At 33.5% G+C, this 24,608-nt stretch overlaps 2 protein-coding genes across 4 annotated transcripts in view; both read right to left on the bottom strand.

The window, feature by feature from the left end:
• Positions 1-8,022: 8,022 nt before the first annotated feature.
• On the bottom strand, positions 8,023-10,391 carry LOC127795426 (jasmonate-induced oxygenase 1). The gene is made up of 3 exons (XM_052327085.1): positions 9,617-10,391; positions 9,033-9,393; positions 8,023-8,390 (listed from the first exon to the last, which is right to left on the bottom strand). The coding sequence occupies exons 1-3, from the start codon at positions 10,150-10,152 to the stop codon at positions 8,157-8,159; spliced, it is 1,131 nt and encodes a 376-aa protein (XP_052183045.1). The 5' UTR covers positions 10,153-10,391; the 3' UTR covers positions 8,023-8,156.
• A 6,240-nt stretch (positions 10,392-16,631) lies between these two features.
• LOC127794976 (protein MODIFIED TRANSPORT TO THE VACUOLE 1) overlaps positions 16,632-24,608 on the bottom strand; it is a 31,003-nt gene continuing 23,026 nt past the window's right edge. For 2 of the 3 annotated variants that reach the window (XM_052326333.1, XM_052326332.1), the window contains one exon: positions 22,804-23,324. In XM_052326333.1, coding sequence (XP_052182293.1) covers positions 23,283-23,324 — 42 coding nt within the window. In that variant the 3' untranslated portion in view covers positions 22,804-23,282. Of the gene's footprint in view, positions 17,174-22,803; positions 23,325-24,608 lie in introns of those variants that run through there. The other variant, XM_052326334.1, reaches the window with a different exon arrangement.

The following is a 24,608-nucleotide window of genomic DNA, read 5'->3' as shown; positions in this document are numbered from 1 at the left end:
GCGAATAGATTTCTCAACGATTGCATTGAACCCCAATAACTTGCTTCGACAATACTGTCTATGTACTCTTTATCGTCATCCAACAAACTTAGCGCATAGCAAGCATCCCTGAATGAATCGTACTACACACCATTAACACACCTAATCTCTTCGTAGCTCTTCGAACCTCATATTATATTGAGAAAGGTTTTCAAATAATACATCTCTTCATACCTTGGAGGAGCGTAAAATATACGTCCTATTGAATGTAACGTTGTCTTGGAAGCCATTTTCTCTATTCACGTTTCCAAACGAATTTAGTTGGAAATTATACGTATGTAAGTTCTCTTTCAACTTTATACTTTTTGTTAGCATCCATCCAAGTAGTGAACATACTTTCCTTAACCGAATGATGACTCAGAACATCATCAATATGATCATAGTCGGAAAAGAATATATTTTGCTAGTTTGGTAGATGAAAAGACAAAACCAAACATCATTCAAGTTACCTCATAAGATGATATATATCTGCAATAATAGTACATGCTTATCTCATCAACTTGCTTATTAGTGTTTTCATCTGCAATGGTCTGATAAAAACTGGTTGTGACACGATTATGGCCTTTGTTCACATATACTTGAAAAGATATTTAATTAATCTGGATTGATTGCACCATTCCACATTTATGTGAGCACCATACTTCAATAACAGGTAACGATTATGGGGAACGACAAATCTATTGTCAAGATCAACGCCACTCTTGTTGATAGTTCTACCGTTATCTCGTTGTCTATAAATCGGGTACCTATCGTCGTTAACATTTGTAAACTCTGCAAATTTTTTTGGAAAATGCTTAGAGCATTGTCCATTAACCATACATGTGGAGTTGTTTCTCAAATAGTCGCATGGACCATGAATTATTAGATCTCTTACTGCAACATAATATTCAGGATTAATTGATTCATCAAGAATTTTCGCGAATATGATGCGGTCTATGTCATCTCCAGTTGGGCACTTAGCATCTTAAGACAAAAAGAGCAACATATGGGCATGGGGCAAGCCACGCTTCTGAAACTCAATCATGTAGACAATTAAAAAACAATTGAAAAAAAAAAAGAAATAATGTGAACAAAATGTCGTACAAAGTCTCAACTAACATGGAAATAAAATTATTAATTATGAACGTCTAAATAGTTAACAGATGTAAATTTACCTACTATGACCATCCCAAATACTTTACTTTGCCTAAGATCTTTCATCAAATGGTCCAACTTGACCTTGAATATTCTGCACAATATGTCAAACCAATCCTCTGATTTCAAGCTTCTACTTTCTAGGGAGCGGATAACCTCTAGCCATTTCGGGTTACACGTAAATGTAATGAAAAGGTCAGGATATCTAACCCAACAACAGAAAACCATTGCATCTTGATAGTTCTGTATCATGTACCGCGCTCCACCAATGAAAGTAGATGGTAGAACAACTCTTTTTCCTTATGTGGATGGATTAGTCTCATCTCGTAATAATGCGTCAGCCAAACCATTGTAAATGTCACATCTCAACTGCTTCTGATGAGTGTGCACATAATTCAATCGAGACGTCTCGACCATAGTGTACGCATCGACCAAAAATTGATGGAATAACTTTATGGAGAATAGTATGTGAGGCGATTCACAATCCCTTTCCTGCAGTATATATGAAAAGAATTCCCAGATGCTTAAATTTTTTCGTGTACCAGATGATCCTAATCTTGGATTCTTTAACTGAACGTCTTCTTTGTAGCCATCTTGGTCGTACGCGAAAAGCAATGGGTACTGAAGCCCAATATATGAAGGATTTAATTCATTAATTTGCTTAAGAAGTCCACTTCGAGTTTCAACAAGTATATCCCTCTCACCAAGTGCAGTCTCAAAATCACCGGGTACCAAACCCACAACCTCTTCAGCTGATGGAAGGTTACACCTCATTCCATCTGCATCCCGCTTTCCAATTAATCTAGGCTTTACTTCAGAGTAATAAGGTTTTCACATACTTTCACCATCATTGACAACTTCACAAGGACATTGTGTTTTATCAAGCATATCTTGAAGATATTTAACAATATCTGCATGGAATTTAGTTGTCTCTGAAGTCTGTCTACACGGAGGAATAGAAAATTCAAAAATTATGTTGGTACATCGCATTAAAATAATATTGGCATAACAAACTTTTATTTATAAGATTGCTTACCCAACAACATTCATACGGTTCGCAACTTCGTTCGTAGCCTCGTATATGTATAACTGAGCAAATTTTGGTGTAGATCCTTCTATCGGCAACAAACTACCGATCATGTGATAGTTTTGCCCGTGCAATCTAAAGACCGGAGGGAATTTACCATGATTGACACTTGTGGCAATCTTTTCGCCCATTGATGTGAAGGAAAACATCATGTTGTATGCCCTTATGTTCGCCAGAAAATGTTTGCTTTTATCATTACCAAAATAAAATAAATCAATAAGAACCTAAGGCAGAGTAAGCTCTACATTGCCTTATGCAACACAAAAAGGTATTGTAATATTTTCTCACCATTTCCTTGTACTAGAATATGACTCCGCAAAACTCGTATCTATTATTGGGATCTCTTATATCAACATACTCTGAACAATAACATAATCGATATAAGATTATTTTAGCTGAAATAAAAATAAGAAATAAAGGAAAAAAGAATAATAATAAAAAAAGGAACCTCTTTGGACACACTAATTCCAAAGGATCTACATAACATTTTATGGCTCATCGATTAGTGAAGCATAACAGAGTTATGGTAAGTTCCTCTTTTAAGTTCTTCACCAATTTTTTTCCCAAAGTTGGTAATTCAGATCCTTAACAAATATGTTAAAATGACAATAATAATCATAAATGTTGTTTTGATTTTTGATTTATTTATTTTTTGTTGAAGGCATGTGGATCTAAAGGATTCATGAGAATCTATCAAAAATTTACCTTAAGGACAATGCAAAACAAACACTGTATCAAAAAAAGAAAAATAAAAAACAATTGAAAGTTTCAGACACATTAAAGTTATCGTATCTAAGCTTGACATGTGTGCTACAACCTTTAATTATGCACAAATTGTAGTGACAACATGCATGTTTTGTTTATAAATACTGTTTGGAAAAAAATAATTCAACCTTAACTAACAATTTATCTCTCATTTTTTTTTTCATTTCATTCAACTACAAAAAAGGTATATCAAAAAGCAAGATGGGGACATCTCAAGGAAGTGGACCATTCATCCACTTAAAAGTTACAATAAAGGAAGTGTATTATCCAAACGGATAAATTCAGAATATTCAATTTGCTTCGGGTAGATCTTCCAAACTTTGGTGAGCACCTTAATCATCAATCCGTCAATATTATGGTTTACATATATAAAACATAAATATGTGGTAGTTATGTTAACCTGGATCTCGTTTAATGAAGCTTTTGTTTTTTGTTTTATCTTTTAAAACACAACATCGAGGAACACACCACAACCAACAATGCAATGGATTGTTTCGTGATGAAAACAAACTCATTTTGAGGAGCACAACGTGGGCAATAAGTACACACAAATGTTATCAAGGTTAGTCCATCATTAGAATAAATTTAGTATGTTACTATGTGCCATATAATAGATGAAATATATATAATTAAAGTCAATAGGAGGCATAAGTTGTTTGTTGCGCCTAATTTCATATGGCTTTACTAAGAAAATAAGGTTGTGTTCTTTTTGTTATTTTCAATTCATTTTTAATTTTTAGTTTTCTAAAATAATGAAAACCCGTTCTTTTTACTGTTTTTAAAAATGCATTTTTAAAAAAAAATTATAAAAAAACTCAAAACAACAAAAAGTTGTTTTGAGTGTTTTCATCCAAAACAAACTCTAAACTTAAAACATATTTATTTATTTATTCATATTTTATTATTGTAATGAAAAAAAATATTACAAAATTCCTTAACTTTAAAATGTATATATTTTTTAATAATATATTAATATTAAATATTTAATAATCAAATTTATTGAATAAAATATTATTAAAAAAATATTTTTAAAATTTCAAAGAGAACGTGTTTTCTAATTTTTTGTTTTGAGAAATAATTTTTTAAAATAATAAAGAGAACGTATTTTCAATTTTCTAAAAGCAAACTACTAACACAGAAAACTGAAAATGAATTCAAAACTCAAAATTGAAAATTGAAAAGTAAGGAAAACGCAGCATGTGTGTGGATTTATACATTCTCATTTTTTCATAAACTTATTTGTTGGAAAATAAGTCTACAACATGGATATTTATATTGTGTAAACACATAAGTAGGGTAATCCAATTTTGAATGTAAGAAATGGTCGCTCGAGCATACGACACTAATAAGGGTGGTAGGAAAAGACGAAGGAAACAACAAACATTCTAAGTAGTTTAAACCTAGTTGTACACAGTAATAAAGAAAACATTAGAAGATGAAAACTAACATGTTGGTTGAATATCCGAACAAAGAATATCGCCACCTGTATAACCAATTAGACAAATATAGGAGATAATCTACCAACAAAATGATTTAGATATGCTTAAGAAATGTGTAGAAAGAAAAATTGGATTAATTAAATGCACCAGCAGCTCTGTATGTATGGGAAGATGGTACATCAACACATGACTTAAATGACATATGGAAGCACATGGAGTATGAAGTGGCATTTTTTTTTCCATATTCATGATTTTCAATTATTTATGTGTAATTGTATTTAAATTATTATCAATGAGTTATGTTGACCCGGATCTCGTTTAACGAATCTTTTGTTTTTTTGTTTTTGTTTTATCTTTTAAAACACAACATCGAGGAACACGCCACAACCAACAATGCAATGGATTGTTTTGTGATGAAAACAAACTCATTTTGGGGAGGACAACGTGGGCAATACGTACACACAAATGTTATTAAGGTCAGTTCATCATTAAAATAAATTTAGTATATATGTTACTATATGCCATATAATAGATGAAATATATATAATTAAAGTCAATAGGAGGCATAAGTTGTTTGTTGCGCCTAATTTCATATGGCTTTACCAAGAAAATAAGTGTGTGGATTTATACATTCTCATTTTTTCATAAACTTATTTGTTGGAAAATAAGTCTACAACACATATATTTATATTGTGTAAAAAGATAAGTATGGTAATTCAATTTTGAATGTAAGAAATGGTCTATGGAGCAGACAACGCTAACAAGAGCCGTAGGAAAAGACGAAGGAAAAAACAAACATTCTAATCAATTTAAACCTAGTTGAACACAATAATCAAGAAAACATTAGAAGATGAAAACTATCATGTTGGTTGAATATCCGAACAAAGAACATCGTTGTATAACCAATTATACAAAGGAAAAACAAATGTAAGAGATAATCTGCAAACAAAATGATTTAGATATGTTGAACAAATGTGTAGAAACAAAAATTGGATCAATTAAATGCACCAGCATATGCATGGGAAGACGATGCATCAACACATGACTTAAATGACATATAGAAGCACATGGAGTATGAAGTGGCATTTTTTTTTTCATATTTATGATTTTCAATGATTTATGTGCAATTGTATTTAAATTATTATCAATGAGTTGTATTTTTTACAATATGATAATTTTCATATTTCGAAATTCTTTACGTAACACATTTATATGAAAAAATGCAACGTAATAATGTATTTTTTAATATTATGAACTTAGGATTTGGGATTGATAAAGTTACAATTGAAACATTGTAAATGTTGATACCTTTTGTCAAATGAAAAATATTTATGTAAAAAATGTCATGACGATCAACTATTCTTATAAATAATTTACTTATGTCAAAAAGATTTCATAAATGATAGGAATATTAATACATTATGTTATGGTAGGAATTCAGTGAGTCAACTATGTGCAATAACTATCTTATTGTGTGGAATTTGTTGTATAAAGAGTTCTAAATATGCATGTAAATTCAATTTTTGATATATTAAAACTTGTTGTATTCAATAAATTGAATTGTTGGTTAATGAATAAACAGTCAAAAGGAAAGGGTTCAATGACATTGGAACTTATGCTAATATATTTTTTTCCCCAAACTATTACTCTACTTACATTCTTTTTATATATATATATTTTAGCATAATTTAGGCGAGAAAATATGTGAGGGAATTATTTGTAATGACTATCTTACTTATATATATATATATATAAAGATAAGTTAAATTTGTTCTACAAAAAAAAAACTCTTCTCAACTAGGCTCCATTGGCCTATCAATCCTTGTAAGGCACAAGACGAGGTTGAGGTGCCTTTACCCTAATCCTTATATAATTAAATTCAACGAGTTTATTAGAAAATTTATCTATACACCTTAGACATATAAAACATTATATTTGTAATTGACCTTAGCTAAAATTAACCATCAAGGATCATTTAGTTAATATAAAGTCCTCTCAAATTCATTTAACATATAATTTTATCAATGCTCTTTTGTACTATTGAGAAATGTATTACTTATTTTTATGAAATTTTCTTCCATAGTCATCTAAACCTTAGTTAGGTATAGACCAATTAAATATTAACTCCATTTACATACATGTTTTAATAAAAATAATTAAATAATCCTTATATCTATATCCCCTAAATGTGAATTTTTATATTTATTTAATTTTATATATTGTTAACTGCAAACTCATTTACATCCTTAGGTAGGTAGGTAGTTAGGTCTTTATTATGTTAAAAATAATTTAAATAAATTTCTAAAATGATCTATGGTACACATATACAAATAAAAAATATATTTTAAATATTATTCACATAATAACATACCTTTTAAAATGACATATGGATCCACCTTTGTCAATAAGTCTATTATCGTTAAAACTTCAAAAATAAATCAAACACACACCCATACCATCATCGTATTTGGTTTTTGGTGTAGTTCAAGAAAACATAAATTTAAAATAACAGACGTCTTAGGCCACATAAATTGAGAATCCATAAACAAAAAATACATTTTTCTATGTTTGCATCATTATTTATATTTGTCTGTATTTTTTTTATATTTATACCTAAACTTGAGTAATGTATTTAATCTCTTATTCTCATTTCTATTAGATAATTACATATTTGTATTCATTTAATTTATTTAAAATTTATTTATTCGCCATTTATCTCAAAATTTCAGTAAAAATTTAGGGTTGCTACATTTTATAGGTAAAATTATTGTTTTAATTGACTCAGTTAAATCTTAAGTTCAAATTGTCTCACAGGAGTGAATTGTCTTATAAGAGTAAATTAATTGTTTTATTTTTTTTATATTTTTTGCGAATACAATAATTTTTTTTTTTAATGAATTAGGTCCCGCATTTTCAGTGGGCTGAAGAAAAGGCCAACCATACCGGGCCAAGTCAGGGCCCACTTGTCTTTTCCCGTGGGGTTGTCTCTTCCAACAATCAGGCAAAGCTTTGGACCTGGCCCTTACAATCCCTTTTCTTTTCTTTTATTTTTCTAGTAAAAGTTAAACGAGTGTGAAGAACTTTTGAGTGGTAGTTAATAAAGGAGTTTTAGCTATTTATTTAAAATTAAAATAATTGTAAAAATTAATATTTTGAATTATAGAGATAACATTTATTTGAATATTTATTAAAATAAATATTCATCTCATTCAGAAAATAACAGTGGCGGAGTCAAGAAATAATTTTAGTCTAACTCAAATTATAATTTTAACCCTGGTCAAATTATAAAAATTATAATTATTTATAATAATATATATAAAAAATTAAAAAAATAAAAAGTCAGTTGAGATCTTGGCCCCAACTGGCCAAAACATGACTCTGCCACTGGAGAATAGTATTCATTTTCTCATATATTTATAGTTTCCGAGTTATAATAAAATTTATAGTATTTTTGTTTTTTTTAAAATTCACTTTTACTTGAGATCATAGTGATTATGCTAATACCAAGTAACAACTCTTCAAAAGGGTTGTTTTGCATCTCTCCCTCCCCCCCTTTTTTTTTTTCTCACGGTTTTAACCAATTATATAGCGATTTATGAAAAAAATAATAAAAGGATATAATATAGAAGAAAAGGTGAAACAATCACTCGGAGGACAAATCACTCAAGCGGGAGCTGGCTCTTCCCACTGTTTCACTGCTTGAAGACATAATAAACCAAAAGTTGGAAAACCAGAGCCATAATCAGAGCCAGAATGGCTTGTTGACCAATTGATATAGTTTTCTCCTTGCTCATCGTCTCCAAGCTGTTGCCAATGCGTGGGGGAGAATAGAGAAAGGCCATTGAGATGCAGTAGTCTTGGTCACCAAGTTCGCCTTTGAAGATTGGCCTTCCAATCACGTGCTTGTATTGCCCGCCACTCCATGCCTGTAAAGATGGGTGCATGTCACCGTTGAAAACTGAATAGTGATCCGTACAAAGAATTGCCATGATTTGGTTCATCAACTTGAATAGAGTATGCCCGGCATCATGATTAATCATAAAGTACTGACAGCTCACAAGTGTATTGAATTGAAATGTTTTCAAGTACAGCGTGGTTAATTATGGCGGTCATGTTGTTGTGTAGATAAAGATAATTTGTGAGGTTGGGTTTTATGTAATTCATCCTATTTAAATATGATTAAAGCTTGATCTTGATGAGTTGTCCTCACTATCTTGTTTATGGAACCTACTTGATTAATTACCCATTCATCAACCTAACTTTCAATAATTAATTAGACACACCTTCATTAACGCAACAAATAAGAACGAACACTGAAAACTATTAAACTAACATGTAAGAAAACTAAGAGTAAAAATCAACAGACCTTAAGAATCCTGTTTCGTGATACATGAAATATCAAATTAGGCTAATCTACAGTTTGTTCTTCTGTGCGAGAGGCTCGGTACATGCATGAAATTTCGTGGCTTGACAAATAGATATATGCACAAGCGATAATATTCATATAAAAAATTACCTAAAAAATGTAATTCTTTCTATGAAAATGCATAGATGGGATATGGGATTACCTGTATCTGATCTCCAATGGTGATTACTATGGCATCCGTCTCTGGGCAGAATGAAACCCAGCCTTTCTTGTAGTAAACATGAAACTCCGAAGAGCCATAGCAGAAATGCAAACCTAGCGAATGGGAGCAATCCGAGCCTCTTATCAGCATTCTAATAACGTCATATCCCAGTGAATTGTCCCACTGATCAACCGGAGAATTGAAGAAATGTTTGTAGAGATAACAGAGAGATCCAGCAAGGTCTTGCTCCTGCGTCACGCCGTTTTCACATCTTGGCTTCGTCGCAGTGTTCTTCTTCAGAGCTAAGATAATCTCTCCGGCTAACTTCTCGATCTCCGACAGAAGTTCTTCCATTTTCAGGCTGTTTTGCATGGAGAATTGAGGCATTAATTACATGATCATTAGTGGTTCTAGAAAATATTCTGTTCAGTTATGCTTATTGCCATAACAATGTATAGGTTCAGGTCTATACTTTTGCTGCAATGATGTGATTTTGAACATTAGTTAATCTATTGCAAATTGAAATCAAAATTAATTACTGGAAATGCAACAATGGAGACGTTGAATGCTGATTGTTGATTTACCTGAAATTTGAATATTCATGTGGCCAGATTCCCTCCATTTCCAACTTCAAATTCTGGTCTCTGCACCAAACGAACTCTTCACTCATCTCTCTCTCATCTTCTCCGAGGAACTCCTCGAAGCCGTAGGGTTTCTCCGAAGACCTCGAAACAGCTTTCTTCTTCTCCGGCGGTAGCGTGAATATTCCGGCACCGGCCGTCAAGATCGACTCTACGAATTCGCGCTTAATTCCGTGGTTGATGATCTGAAAGCAACCGATCCGAGCAATGGAGTCGAGGATTTCGGCGACGGAGCTGTTCTGAGGCGAGTTCAGGGAGCAAAAGTCTATTTTGGGAGGGTTCTGGATTGACTTTTGGCGAGGGAAGATCCGGTCGGGCAAGATGAGGTCGGGGACGCGGAGAGAGTTCTGGAGGAACTCCGTGAGGACATCCTCGTTTGTGAAGGAGGACCGCCGCCCGGAGGCGATCGGAGAAGGCGGCGGGGCGCGGAAGTCGACCGAGTGCCGATCCGCAGACGATGATTCCGGCGAGATAGCCATCGGAGGTAGCGATCAAGGTTAGTGAGATCTTAATTAATTGCTCGGTGACTGTTTGTTTGAGATACATAATACAATATTCACAATCCTTCCAAAATCTTCTTTCATTCTCTCTCTCTCTATCTGTCTCTCTGGAAAAGAAAAAGGAGAGGATGAAGCAGCAATCATGGCGTGTCCCTGCGTTGCCTCTCCTACATTAGACGACCCACCACTTTTTCTTCTTTCTCCACTTTTCCTTTCCCTTTTTCTCTTCGGCTTTACAGCCTCTCTGCTGCTGTTGGCGGTTGCTGTGTGAGCATCTCCTCGGATTGATGCCGGTAGCCATTGACTCAAACGACTCACTTCTGAGTTGACTCGGAATAACAGATCTAACACATATTTTCTCCTCACAACATACCTTACCGGGTAAAATGTTTAAAATATTGCTAATATAATAAGGACGTGAGGAATAGCTAAAATATTTAAAATATTTAAGTAATATAATAAGGACGTGGTTTTTTATTTTTAAGATATTCTGTTTATCTTGTTATTTTTTTATTTGTAAGGTAATGGGTAACATAATAAATGTATTTTATTTTTAGATAATATATATTTATTATATCTTGATTTTAGTTATAAAATATTTTTATCAATTAATTAAACTATTTTATTACTAAAATAAATATAATAATATATCTTATTTAAAATAAAATATATTTATTATATTTTATAAAAAACAATATTAATAAATAATATTTTTTCCCGACATCGACCGTAAATCTAATTCACGCTTTGGACACTGCCAACCAACGTTGAACCCACACTGCGGCACAAGGCAGATTTAAAATGCACCCCTTTATAGTTTATACAATAATTATAAATAAGTTTAATAATTAATTTTTATAAATTAACATATTATAAATATTCATTTTAACAATAATATTATCCTTATCTTATAGACAAAGTATCGCTAATCAATTATTTCATAATACATTTTTTTGTTAAATAATATTATTTATATAAGCCAATTCATGTCCTTATCTAGGTTTTGTTATAAATAAATTTAAAACAATATATTCGGTTACTTTAAAGAGTGTTTGGTTTATCGGTTTGATGGTTTATAAACTGTTTAATGAGGTGTTTAAGTGCACTCACTAACATTTAAGTTAGGTAGTGTTATGGGCGATCTCTGGAATTCAGCTGACGAGCTGGACTCGATTGCGCAGGGCGAACCCAAAATACCCAAGGCACAATAGGCCGGCCGGAGTTCCTTAGAGACTCGCCAGGCCTAGAGATCGAGAACCACCAATGAAGTCTCACGGTAAAAAGTCAGGTCACCTGAAGACAGCAATCTCGCTCTAAGCAAGCTCACTCAAAACAACATCCCAACATCACGACTTCCGCTTCGCCGAAGGATGCGCCAAATATTAGAACAGCTAGGAGACCGCGAGATTATCGGAAGCGATATACACCTGCCTATCAAAAATAATTCAAATCCCTGAAGACAAGGAACCTATCCCTGATATTCCGGAGCCGATAAGGAAAGCGCCATCAACGGAATAGACTCCTTCCATATTTAGAACTGATTCGAATTGTAAACAACACGACTCTATTTATAGAGAAGAAGACGCCACTGTAAAGGGATCGATCACAAAATTGCATACTGTGACTCTGCCAGAATAACCAGAGAACAGCCGTGGACTAGGCATCATTCGAGCCGAACCACGTAAAAATCTTGTGTGCTTATTGTTGGTTCCTTTGCTTCTGTTCCTTACTCTTCGGCATCTGTTATTGCATTGCGGGCTCTCGAACTTTGGTTGACGGTTCTCGTACGTCAACAAGTAGCTTAAACGCTACTAGCATAACATTTTGCAAAAACTAGTGGGGGGAGTTTTTGCAAAACGTTGTTAATTTATAAGTTTCGTCTATCAATTATTTTACCATTTTATCTTCGTCTTTTTGGTTAATTTTTAGTCATGCCCTTATTCTTCAACCTCTGCCTCCTGCTGCCACTATCGGCCATTGTCGTCACCCCCATCGGCCATCGCCCACTATCCCCATCTGCTTCAATTTCTCAGCTTGAACACCATTTTTTTGCTGCCATCTTTCTTCAGCTTGAACACTTATTTATTTTTTAAGGCATTTTTCTCCTGTGAAAGATTGACCATCTCATAAATATAATTTTTTTTACAGAGATTCCATCTCATCCTGCATTGCTAATAACCATTTTTCTTTATCCTTATGAGATACAACTTCTTGAAAATTCTTTGGTTCCTCATCTTCAGTAAGTAAAATTTACTCGAATTCTGGATATCTTGTCGACGGAATCCGACCTCGTTTAGATCTACGAACTGCTGGGTTAGGAGGTTCACCATTATCTGATTTTTGTGATGGTCCTACAATTTCTGGTGTAGGGAGTTGTGGCTCCCCTTGTTCAACACTTTCTGTTTCTTCCTCTTCTTCTGGTATTTTTTCATGCACCAAATCATTATTTGTGGCAAACTGTGTTGGTACTGGTTTTGAAATATCTTCATGGGCATTAGAATCTAGATTCTGAGACATTGTTGGCTTTTCAATGTCTTTTATCATCTGACTTTCATGGAATACATCTCTACTTCTGATCACCTTCTTCTCCTTTGGGTCTCATAATCTGTATCCGAATTCCTCATCTCCATAGCCTATGAAGATACATGAGGTTGTCCTTGCATCAAGCTTTTGTTTAGGCTCATTGGATATATGTGCAAAAGCTAAGCAACCAAATACTCTCAGGTAAGCATAAGAGGGATTCTTATAAGACCACATTTTCTCCGGAATTTCAAAATTCACTGGTGCTGACGGTGATCTGTTAATTATGTAGCAAGCGGTTTTAACTGTTTCTCTCCAGAATGGCTTTGGCAGCTTAGCCATACTAAGCATACTTTGACCATTTCCATAATAGTCTAATTCATTCTCTCAGCTACACCATTATGTTGAGGATGCGTAAGACCGTATTCTCATGTTGGATGTCGTGTCTCTCGCAGTAGGTATTGAACTTTTTGGAAGTGTATTTGTCTCTATTATCTGACCAGAGACAATTCAACTTCTTTTTTGTTTCACGCTCTACCATGGTATAAAACAATTTAAAGTAATCAAATACTTGGTCATTTGTCTTTATGAAATATACCCACATATTTCGAGAAGCATCATCAATAAATGTTAAAAAATACTTGTTTTCGCCTAACAATTCAGCCTCTAAAGGATCGCATACATCAGAGTGTACAAGATCAACCAACTTTGTTCTTCTTGTTGAGGAGTAACTGAAAGAGATTATATGATCAAAACATCAATTGGACGTGATTTAAAAATTTGAGTTTGAAGAACATAGGCTATGCTCTTCAATTTCTTTTTAAACTTTATGTTCTGATACCACTTGTTGGGTATCCAGAGATTATTATCAATGAAAGAAGAGATAAATTTGAAAGAAAAACAAATCTATTTCACCAAAATAGAATCCTAAGAAGATTTACACAAACTCGCTCTATCTCAAAAACTCACATTCTCTAACCTTTCTATATCTCTGGATACTCCCAAGATATGTAACACAGGAAGGAAGAAGGTATTTATAGGGATCTAAGAATTGCCTAACTTACCGGTAAAGAAATGAACAGTGGCTAGATATTTTCAAACTTGCTGTCAAAATAATAAACAGTGGCTGGATATCTTCGTGATTCTGCCCCTTGTAAATACCGTCCACCCCCTTGCGCGTTGAAGCGACCCCCCTGGACGTCGATCTCATCAGAAAATCAGCTCTCTTAGATTGCCTTTTATGCTGTTTCAGGGACCAGCATCTGTGGACCTTGCAGGGCTTATGGCATCATTAAAATTAGTGGGGGAACATTGGCTGAGCATACGTTCCTATTCTTTGGAATAAACTTAAAAACACTGTAGTCTATCCCACATCGGTCTTTAAACTATATTTTGAAGTATTTATAAAGAGTTTAGTTAGCACCCTCAGGGTACCTGCCGACCACACGGGACGGCGTGAACGGGCTGCAACCTCAATCTTGGTTGAGTTCTCAAGCCCAGGAAAGTCCCCGGGCCATTGTCCACAGAGATGTGGGCTCGGAAACGAGTGATTTCGAGTGCGAAGTCCATTTGGGCTGAGACGTGTGCGGAGCCCGCGGTCTTCGCCCGAAGTTGATTGGCCGATTCTTCTACAGTCATTCACGCGGCTCCTTTGGGCCAACTGAACGGGGCTTACGATCTTGTGTGGTTACCTTTTTATTCTTATTGACAAAACTTTAGCTGTGATCTTGTAAATGTTTCCCACAATACAAATTTAGTCTAAATTCTTTGTACCCTACAGCATCACTCACCTTTGGGATTAAAGATAAAAAAGGTGGCCCAATGAGCCCATTTAAGGTACTAAGAGCCCAAGCACCCCTTCTTCCATGAACACTTCTCCAGCCTCTCCGCTCCCGCTACCCTCTAGAGATAAGTGTTGAAATTTAACCTAGCATAAAGATGTCTCCACTCCTACTCAGTGAAGATACTATTGTAGAATATCACCTTTTGAGAAATATCCTTTTCCTCACTTCTTCTTCAACTCTCGACTTGCAAATATTATTTCTTAACCTGTTCACATTAGCCATTTTATGGAAAATTATGGTGGTCTTGTCTTCATAAAGAAAATCATACTCAACTTTTATTTCCAATAAATTTCCTCTACTACCAAAAGCCTAACAACATAGCCTTGAAGATTGTTCTCCAGATCTCTTCTTGAGAAAGCCCTTCAAGGCCTTATTCCGTGACTACATGCTAGCTAGTGACAAAATCTTCAAAATTAAGTTTCAATTAATGGGTTTCTGTTACAGAAAATATTCGCTGAATGAAACCAGTGATTAGCTTCTTGCCCAGGGAGAATGGAGATGCTTCTTAAGAAGAAGAGGTCATCGAGAGAGAAGAATGTAAGAAGAAGAAACAGAGAAGGAGAACAAGACTACTCTGCTCCCCTTGGTTATCAGCTTCACTAATCACTCAATTCTTTTTCTCAGTTCTGAATAAGTTTTAACTGTAAGCCAGTGATCAGCCCTAAGCAAAATGATCTAGGATGAGGAATTTTTGAGAGAAAAGAAAGGGAGAGGAAAACTGAATTCTGATTCTTCATATTCCAAAAGAATTGAGTATAGCAACCTCTTCTGCTTGGAAATTGGAGAAAATAGTACTTTTGCAGCGATCTCCAACCATTCTCCAACTAATTAACAGTACAACAGATATAACTCTACGACAGCTAACTAATCATAACAACTAATATAATTACTACAGCAACTAAACAAATAATATAACTGCTATTAGAAATATACTCCTCTGCAACAGCTAACTGCCACTTGCAATAATTATTCGTGTTAATACAAATGCTCCTCTAGCATTCATATCATTCCCTGCCCTCACAATATGAACCTTGTCCACAATGTTTAAGTTAGTTTAGAGTTGAAAAAACTGCTGAAAATCTCATCAAGTAGCTTCTTCCCCTGGTAACCCCAACCACTGCACTCATACTTGTTTCATTTAACCCCTTTTAGTCCCTAATATCCTATTGCTGACTGTTAAATAAGGTGATTCAAAATGTATTGGAATGATTTTTATCATTTATATTTTTCATGTGCATTCTGTTTGCATTCTTTCTTATGTGCAAATTGGGTTTTCATTTTACTATATCTAATATGCTGTTGACATTTGTGGTTATTAAATATCGTGGGCCAAAATCCCTTCTTAATGTGGACTGATTTCTTGCTGCTATACAAGGGTTCTTTGATACCCTAATCGATATTGTCTCATTCTCTCTTTCTGAAACCTTATTTTTTGACGTATGAAGAGAGACACACTCTCGTGAATCCCTTCCTTCGATCGATCGGCTTGTTTTAGTAAGATCTACTTGTATTGCCTAATCTCTGCTGTGAGAGATTGAGGTAAAGAGACTATTTGTACAAGTATTTTCTGGCTATTAATGATCTGTATTTATATTTCATTTCTTTAGTTTTTCTTTGCAATAATGTATTTTTTGTGATCTTGTTATAAATCGATGTAAGCTGTTGTAATCGAAAAAGTATTTAATAGATTGATTAGAGGCGGAGCCTTTACCGTGAGTAGGATCCTTAGGATCCGAACACGTAAATCTCGTATTCTTATGTTTTATATATTTTTTATTTATCTTTCATGATTTATGTTTGATCTTGTGGTTTGGCCGACCAACACCGACAATGGCTAGGGGTGTGAGGATTGGTTTATTGTTGACATATTAACACACACACACTCCCACCCACTATTGCCCAAAATATTATAAATCCTTTACATCAATAAAAAAAACTGCAAAAATATTATTCCCGCTCTAGCAGTGTTAGGCTGTTAGCAAACAAATTTGACTGCTACTAGCACTTGCTAGAAGAAGGAAGGGCAACAACAATTCAAACATATGTAGTGGCATTCTGACAAATCTTTTAAATTAGCTAAGAATCATCACGACATTAATCAACAAAGAGATGGCACAAAATCTTGGCCCAACAACATCGACATTAATTCCTTTTTTTTTTTTTTTTCACCAGCAACTAGTTCTAATCTGCAAGCACTCATAGTTGCTCACCACAAAATTTTCCGCAAACAGAAGGGGTAAACTTCAGTTCCAAAGGAAATATAGCACACGCAACCCCACAAACTCATTGCAGTTTATCAATAGTAGCTGATTACAGAATCTAAACTTGAAGCTAACTGCGGAACCATATTTTCACTTTTGCATGCTTTTGCCACTTGGGATGTCCATATAACCTTTCCACCCAAATATTTCCAGTAAAGGAATAGTCTTATCATATACACCAAAGTGTTGGAGAGGAATTCACCTTTCAAGATCTGTGCCGGAAGCACGAAATTTCCAGTATCCAGAGGAAGTAGACAGCCCTGCTTTCCAACGAGACTATGCTTGCCATTGCAGGGGATAAAGAGGTCATGCCAGCCAACAAGCACGAACAAGTCAGACCACCCGCTTTGGATCACGAGCAGCTGCCAAATGATCCTCCAATTTGTACAGGGGCGCGAATTTGTCTTCGTCCGTCGTCGACCCATCGATCATCCGCGATCGCCAATCGGATCCCACATCGGACCCTGAATGCTTTTGAAGTCTGGATATACAATTCAGTAAGCTCACCCAGGCTACCAATCGACCACATGGGACGGTGTGAGCGGGCTGCGAACTTAACCTTGGTTGAGTTCTCGGGCCCAGGAAAGTCCCCGGGCCATTGTCCACAGAGATGTGGGCTCGGAAACGAGTTACTTCGAGTGTGAAGTCCATTTGGGCTGAGACATGTGTGGAGCCTGCGGTCTTCGCCCGAAGTTGATTGGCCGATTTTTCTACAGTCATTCACGCGGCCCATCGGGCCAACTGAACGGGGCTTACGATCTTGTGTGGTCACATTTTTTTTTATTATTATTAAACGTTTTAAATTTATCAACGGGTAAATTAGTAGTCCAGTCTCGACAAAGTTTCGTAAATTTGTAATATTTTTATTACTATAATTATTAAATTTTAATTATATATTTATTAAATTCTGTTAAAGAAAATTAATATAGTATATACTAAGATAAATTTCAAAATAATTTAACTATAAGATTTATGTTAAGTTTATAATACCTCGAGAGCCCAAGATCAGATTTAAAAATGAATTTTAGAGAAATTAGTATATATATTGAGGATAGTAAAGAAAGAAATAACACAAGTTGGATACTTTTTCGTACCGAACGTGGATAAAAACTTTCGAGTTAAGTGTGTTTGACTCATGGTAGCTCAAAAATGGGTGATTTCTGAGAAGTTCACGTAAGCCCATCAGGATAAGTTGATATGTTCCTTCTTATCGCTCGATGCAGGATGTTACAGGTGGTATTAAAGTTGACCCTTGGAGAAGGCGGTCAGATGAGGGCATGGAGTGATGCCGAGGCATGAAGGCCTAAACAAGAAGCGACTCTTGGCAGGCTTCTAAGATAGCAACCCCCAAAAGAGAGAAGATATATGGCCAGTTGTAAGGTCACATGAAGAAAACGTCATGAGCTCAACGGAAGAGAATGTAATACCCTGATGACCCAATATCAGGTCTAAAAAAGGACTCTAGATAAGTTAGTATATATATCGAGGATAGCAATAAAAGAAACGTCAGCTGAATACCTTTTGGGTTGAATGTGGATAAAGAACTTTCGAGTTAAGCGTGTTTGAGATAGGGTAACTCAATGATAGGTGATCCCTAAAAAGTTCGCGTAAATCCAATAGAATAAGTTGATTCGATTCTTTCTATAGCTGGATCTGAGGTATTACAAAGTTTATTATTAAGTGATTTTTAGGTTTATTTTAAATGTATCACGATATTTGTATTAAGATAATTTGATAAAAAATGAAAACAGAGATTGAACTATAACAAAAATAAAAATTTGGTAATTGTGATGTTAAAAATTAAAATACGGGAATAAATTAATTTTGAAATACACAAATTATTTGGTTTGAACTCTTATAAAATAATAGTACTAAATATATTTTATTTAAATATTTTTATTTACATTCATTAAAAGTTGCAAATTCTCTTGAAATTATCTTTAAAAAATAAAATGAGAAAATAGAATGTAGAAAAGAATTTATTTTAATATAATTTATTAGAACTAATAACGTAAAAATCCATTTAGTTTTGAGCAAAATTAAAATATATAGAGATTGCATAATTTTTTCAGATTTTATTTTATTTACTTATTTAAAGTCATTTAAATAATTGAGCCATACATCATTTCAATAAAAAATTGGAAAATGAAAGAAAATTTATTCAAATTATTTTAATCTGATTTATTATATTTAAATTTAATGTGATTTAATTTACATTTTTTTTGTAAATAATATAATTTAATGTGGTATAAATGCTACAGCTTGAACTTTATGTGCATGTACATACGTATTAACGGATCTTAATAGATAAATTTTATTTTTATTTTAAATTTATTAAAAAATATTCATTATCATGTATTTAGAATTATATATATATAACAACACATAATTAATTTATAAAATCACATCAATGTGTTAATTTAGTATCACATTTTCATTCTGCTCGAATGACTCCTTTAATTTGGGGTCTTGTATAAAGTTTCTTTTTTCTTTAATATAATCATTAGAAGTGTTGCAATCTTTTTATAATGTTGTATGAACTTCAGGTCCGGAACTATAGACAAATCAAAGAGTTCATTGTCTCGGGGCCCATAATTATGCCAATATAGGGGACCATAAATTTGAAAATAAATTTATTGTTTTGTCCATGTGTCAAAATGACCATTTTATCCCAATATTAATCACTAATTTATTTGTGAATTTTTATTGATTTGTTGGACTATAATTTAAAAATTAAGTTTAAAGTTATTATTGCTTAAATTTAAAAATTAAATTTGTTTGATATTTTTGCCTCTAAGAAGAGTAGGTGCGTTCTCTTCACTTTTCAATTTTTAGTTTTGAATTTTGAATTCATTTTCAGTTTTGGTAGTCAATTTTTAGAAAATTGAAAACGCGTTCTTTTTGTTATTTTGAAAAATTATTTTTCAAAACAGAAAATTAGAAAACGCGTTCTCTTTGAAATTTTAAAAATATTTTTTTAATGATATTTCATTCAATAAATTTGATTATTAAATAAATTATAAATATTTAATGTTAATATATTATTAAAAAAATATATACATTTTAAGGTTAATAAATTTTATAATATTTTTCCATTATAATAATAAAATATAAATAAATAAATAAATATGTTTTGAATTTTGAGTTTGTTTTGGATGAAAATACTCAAAACAACTTTTTGTTATTTTGAGTTTTCTTTACAATTTCTTTTTTGTTTTTAAAAATGTATTTTTAAAAACACCAAAGAGAACATGTTTTCATTATTTTAGAAAATTAAAAATTAAAAATGACTTGAAAACAGAGAACGCAACCGTAGTTTTTAATTGATCAGTTAGAAAATTTTTGATTTTATTTTGATATGATATGAATATTTTTTTTATATTTTATTATAAAAAATAAAATTTAAATGTACATTCCGATTCAGAGTCTAATGAACTTACAATATTAACTTGTAAATCCAAAAAAGCCTATTAAAGCTTTGATTGTTTTGGATTTTGGCCACTCAAGCATAGTTGATATCTTTCGAAGTCCACAGCTACACCTTTACTCTAATAACATGTCCCAAATACTTCACTTTCTCTCGATAAAAACTGTTCTAAATCTTCAAAGATCTTCTACCAGCTTTGAATGTGATCCTTAACACCAAAGAATACATTTTCATTGCTTGACTCCAACAATATGTTAAGTAAGGACTAAGTAAACAAAAACTTCAACTATTTTTTTTTGTGTGCATTTTTTTGTGGGTTATGCTAATTTTTTGTTTTGGAGATGGGTTTCATTCAACAATCTAAGAAAATAAAAACACATAAAATTTATTCACCAAGACAGGGGGCGGATGCATGCATGAAGTCAGGGCAGCTCATAATTATTTTTTTTTTAATATAAAAATTAATTTTTTAATATAAAAAATAATAAATTTTGTTAATAATTTAGTCAAAAAAAATTTCAATCCACTCAAAATTTGTGATGTGTAATTTTATACCTCAAAAAAAATTTTTAGCCTCCCCTTACATAGATTTCTAAATCCACTCATGCCAAGACATAATGCACAATGATATGGCTATACATGCATGTATGCTTAAAAATTGAGTTTTAATGCAATAAACATAAACTTTACATAAGCATAAATTTCAAGGATGTAATGCAATTTATGCCAAATGAACAGTCTCATGTGTAATAAAATGTAAATTGCAAGGGTCTGAGGCAATTTGAACAAAATCAAAGATCATATGCAGAATAAACTAAAAATATCAAGTTTATGTACAATAACCTAAAACTTTTGGGGTAAAGGAGTCACTTGATAGCATTTAAAACTTTTAAGAAATTTCACACACAACCCCTTCTTCTCTAGGAAACTGCCTCCTCGCCAAGCCCTGTTGCTGCTATCGTTGCCACCAAAACCCTTTGTCGATCACTCATAAGTTGTCACTAGTTACTATTGATGTTTCTTGTTATCTAAAAATCTAAAATGTTACTGAACTACTTTTAATTTGTCTTTTCAAGGAGATTTGGGCCATTAACTACTTAGTAATTATTGCTGTTTTTTTTTTTTTCTCCCTTTCTTCTTCTCTTTTACTCGTGATTTTAAAATTGAAAGAGAAATAGACAAATCTCTATAATTATTTTTAGTTACTTGAACATGCCATAGTTACTTTGCCGGTCATCATCTGACACTACCGCCCGCCCCGCCCCCTCTAAATTATTTTTAGTGACTTGAACATGCCATAGTTACCTTGCCGGTCATCATCTGAGACTACTGTCCGCCCCGTCCCCTAAATTATTTTTAGTGATTTGAACATACCATAATTATCTTGCCGGTCATCATCTAACACTACCCCCCATGAGAATCATTTTTGTGTCGTCCACCCTTGCGTCCATCAACTTCTTCAAATTCAATTTTCATTTTTACTATTTCCCTATTTTTTTTTTTGGCCAATCTTAGTTTGATTTTGTTGAATTTTCTAAGTTTACAGTCATTTCAACCTTTCAATTGCCTGGAACCAAATCTCAATATCTCATCGCAGTTCCATGAATTGACCAATGAGTTTGTCAGCGTTCTTTTTGATTTTCTTTAATTTTTTTTCTTCAAATTTTTAACTTTAATATCTCATGGTTAAAAATTGACGTTAAGTATACCAACGTGTGTTTTTTCTTTCATGTTATCCATAGAAAACAATAAAACGATTTGATCCAATTGATAATCGTTTGCTCAAAAACAGTTTATCCAAATTTTTTGTCATGTCTTGAGCAACTTTTTCTATAATAATCTTTTGAGTTCAATTATTTTCGATGCAAGATTGATTGTAAAATTTAGTTGTACTATTGTGTTCTCAATTATTCTTATTTCAATACCTATCTTTTAGCTTGTTTCAATCCAAGATTATTTAAATTTTATTCAAATTCAAAATAAATTATTTAACTAATCCGTCATCTGTTTTACTTAACTTGAAGTCAAACTACTTTTAATTTTTATTTGTTAATTTTCGACAAACTTGGGTCATGCCTACATCATAACACACAATCTATAATGCCAGTATTGGGTCCAATTTAATTTAACTTACTTTAATCCAATTTTGAACTCAAAATAAGCTCAATAAGTTAGCATAGCATAAACTCTTGATGCCAAAACTAAGAGATAGTTATGATCACGTAATCACATTTATAAAATATTTTCTAACTTGGATAAATAATAAGATAAATATAAAATTTATACCGAAATGACCATTCAAAAGCACAAAACTATTTCTCTCATATACTACACTCAACCAAATTGCCTAGAAGATCCCATTAGCGAGATTTAAGGGGATATTGCTGTATTAAGCTTGTCATGAATTTGATAACAAACAAATTTTACCGCTACTAGCACTTGCTAGAAGAACAAAGGAAAACGACAATTCAAACATATGTAGTGCCATTCTGAGAAATTTTTTTTTTTTAAATCATAGTATTTTTGAATTAGCTAAGAATCATCACGACATTAATCAACAAAGAGATGGCACAAAATCTTGGCCCAAGAACATCCATGATCCATTCCTTTTTTTTTTTTTTTCACCCGCAACTAGTTCTAATCTGCAAGCACTCAATAGTTGCTCACCACAAAATTGTCCGCAAACAGAAGGGGTAAATTTTAGTTCCCAAAGAAATATAGCACACGCAACTCTACAAACTCATTGCAGTTTATCAATAGTAGAATAGTAGCTGATTACGGAATCTAAGCTTAAAGCTAACGGAAGAACCATATTTTCACTTTTGCATGCTTTTGCTACTTGGGATGTCCATATAACCTTTCAACCCAAATATTTCCAGTACAGGAATAGTCTATCATATACACCAAAGTGTTTTGAGAGGAACTTCACCTTTCGAGATCTGTGCCGGAAGCACGAAATTTCCAGTATCCAGAGGAAGACAACCCTGCTTTCCAACATGACTAAGCTTGCCATTGCAGGGGATAAAGAGGTCATGCTAGCCAACAAGCACGAACAAGTCAGACCACCCTCTTTGGATCACGAGCAGCTGCCAAATGATCCTGCAAGAAGACCAAAGAGAAACTTCATTGATCATGCCAAAACAAGGACTTGGTTTTAAAAATAAAGCCATTTTTCTCCTCAAATAATTTAATAGGACTCAAACCTCAAGTCTCTTTACTGGAAGAATGTAACCCAAGGAAAAAGGGATGCCAACTATTTCACACAAATAAATTCTCTTTCCAAATTCCAGTAATAACACAAATCACATCACAGGGAACCCCCAAAAAAAATTAATTTTTTTTCTGCAAAAGGGCAACATTTGAGGAAAAAACCTTTCAACAATTAGGTTCTCATAACTAGGATTGATAGACTCTTCTAACAAAGTGCAGCACCTGTGTGGGGCACCCTAGCCTAGTATGACATGAAATATGCATCTGATACTCCCACTTGGATTCTATATGAAGCTACAAATAACAACCTCTATACCCATTTGTAATTGCCCATTTTATCTTAAACAATGTTTTAAATATCGAATTGGACAAGACAACTAGTACCAGACTAATTCAACCGGCCGGAAAAAAACTGATCAATATTTAGTGAATTAGCTGGTTCAACCAGGAAGCAGATAATCCAAGTTTGTTTAACTACTGGATCATTCTTTCTTTCCTTTCTTTTTTTTTTTAGGGTTTTTTTTTTTTTTTTTTGTGGGGGGGTGGGGGGGGGGGGGGGGGGGGGGGGGGAACCAGGGAAGAAGTTGATGAAGCAGAGAGGAGGGGGCAAACCATACTGGTTTAGGACCTGCAATACCTCCTTTGCTGCCGTAGGAATTCATCAAGTCACCAATGAAGATGGCAATGTGGCAGGCAAGTAGGAAGGCTTGAAGCCATATAGGGCCTGAAATGGAAACATCTTGATAGCACGGATTATACCACCATTGTACTAAGGAAAGCCATCTGTGCCAACTATGTGGCTGTGCGAGGCAACAACAACATAAGTTTCAAAGCATTGGTTTACCCTTTACGTTTGGCTGTTTGTCTCTAGGTGGTAGGTTGTGGACGTGTGTAGACCGAACCCCCAATGACTTAAACAAATCCTACCACACAAGACTAGTAAAAACCCTATCCTGATCTGAGACTATAGTCTTTGGCACCCCATGTAAGCCAACTACTTGATCCAAAAATACTCAAGCAAACTTAGTGAACCGATCTACCACTAACATTATATAGTTTTTGCCTTCCGTCCAATCCTTCCTCAAAGTCCATGGAAAGATAGCTCCACGCCTGCTCCGATATTTCTAGGGGCTGCGACAACCTTGGAGTCGCCATCAACTCATGCTTACAACG

The sequence above is a fragment of the Diospyros lotus genome, chromosome 2 (assembly GCF_014633365.1).
Source record: "Diospyros lotus cultivar Yz01 chromosome 2, ASM1463336v1, whole genome shotgun sequence".
In the NCBI taxonomy this organism is placed as follows: Eukaryota; Viridiplantae; Streptophyta; class Magnoliopsida; order Ericales; family Ebenaceae; genus Diospyros; species Diospyros lotus.
Note: the sequence above shows the minus strand (reverse complement) of the source record. Positions and strands in the feature narration are given on the sequence as shown.